Genomic DNA, 1,677 nt, shown 5'->3' on the forward strand with positions numbered 1-1,677 from the left:
ATCAGAACCACAGGAATCATAGGCCACGTCAAACAGCAGTCTGGGACAGCATCCCTAGCGCAGGCGGAAGGTACACCACCAAGGGCACAGCAGCCTGATCAGTGCATCTACAGACTGCCATTGATGGTTTTGGTCTGTGTGTGTGACAGATTTGCAATGGGTTGCATCACCAGTGTGCATGAGGACTCTCGGGTGCTTGTGGAGCGGTTCGGCCGGTTCACCAGGCAGCTGCGGCCAGGGCTACGCTGCGTGGGCATTCCGTGCGTGCATCGTGTGCGTGTTCGAGTGTCCACTCGGCAGTTGCTGTTGAAAGTCATGACAGAGACCAAGTGCAAGGACAACGTCTTCCTGGTCATCGAGACCTCGGTCCAGTACCAAGTAGTTGCCGATCGGATACCAGAGGCGTTCTACAAGGTGCAGGACATACAGCAGCTCATTGAGAGGTACACCAACGACACCATCAGGTCAATCGTGCCTGCCTTGAGTCTGGAGAGGATTTTCGTCGAGCAGGACGCGCTAGAGAGAGCTGTTTTCGACTCGCTCAGCGAGCTGAAGGAGTATGGATGGAATATAAACAACTCCCTGGTCACGGACATCAAGGTGAACACTGCCGTCGCCGCGGCCATGAACAACGTAGAAGCTACCCGCCGGCGTCGCGTTGCTGCCAAAGAGGTAGCGGGAATGAACAAGTTCACTACTGTAAAGGAGGCGGAGGGGGAGTCTGAGAGCTTGTATTTGTCGGGCGTGGGTACTGCCATGCAGAGGAAGGCTATTGTGAACGGTCTGATAAGCTCGATGCAACAGCTAATTGAGGGCACGGCCTGCAACAAGGATTCAGCGAAGGAGTTGGTCCTTCTCACTCAGTACATCGACCTTTTGAAGACACTGGCGTCCGAGAAACACGCTGGAGCTGTGTTCACTGATGACTCAGCCATTAGCAATGACCAGCGTGACAACGTGCTTCAAGCTTTGGTCGCGTGAAAGGCCTGCGTGTTCCAGGATTTGTGATGATATGAGAATGTGGCTGTTTCACGTTTTTTTGCTGGCGGCTGCGTCTGCGAATTTCCATCACAAAACGACCACGACTACGGCCCCGCTGTCCGATTCCCTTCAGGACTTGATTAACGAAACCAAAAGAACAAACCGAATCCTCAAGAACATTCTGCAATGGCAGAAGAAGATCTATGATGAGGTGCAATACAATGCTCGTGTGTGATGTCAGCACGCTCAACAAGGAACATTAAGGGAATTTCGCAATGTATCACGTAGGCGACTCCCTGGCTGCCGTGGCCAGCTCTCAGGAAAGCGCTCCTGAGGTGGGTCGGGCAGTGGCAAAGTTCGCTATCGGACCCGTTAACTCGAAGACATACTCCGAGCTTCGGCCGCATGTAACGGCGGCTGGTCTGGTTTGGCTGTTGACCGACGAGGGAAGACCTATGCTCTCGCGACTCGAACTTGAACCGGAAACTCTTCTACAAGCTACAAAGGGAGTTTTCTCAGTGGCGGAGGCCCGAGACGAGGTACTTATGACTGATCTGAGGGCCTTGTCGGCGGGCGATCCGATGCCCAAAGGCCTTGAATTCGTAAGGAAAGCCGCCTCTACTGCGTATCTAAGGAAAATTGTCGCTGAAAATTTTACTCTGCCTCTGGCTGAGTGGGTTCGTGCAGCCTCGGAGC

General features: G+C 53.7%; 1 protein-coding gene across 1 annotated transcript; it reads left to right on the forward strand.

Moving 5' to 3' along the window:
* Positions 1-156: 156 nt before the first annotated feature.
* KVP17_004207 (uncharacterized protein) lies at positions 157-981 on the forward strand (the record flags this gene model as incomplete). Its single annotated transcript, XM_068522194.1, has 1 exon — positions 157-981. The coding sequence occupies one exon, from the start codon at positions 157-159 to the stop codon at positions 979-981; it is 825 nt and encodes a 274-aa protein (XP_068372627.1).
* Between the last annotated feature and the right edge of the window lie 696 nt (positions 982-1,677).

Source organism: the organism of the source record quoted next, assembly GCF_019968985.1.
Source record: "MAG: Porospora cf. gigantea B chromosome Unknown PgB_NODE_6399_length_1677_cov_125.023, whole genome shotgun sequence".
Classification (NCBI taxonomy): Eukaryota; Apicomplexa; class Conoidasida; order Eugregarinorida; family Porosporidae; genus Porospora; species Porospora cf. gigantea B.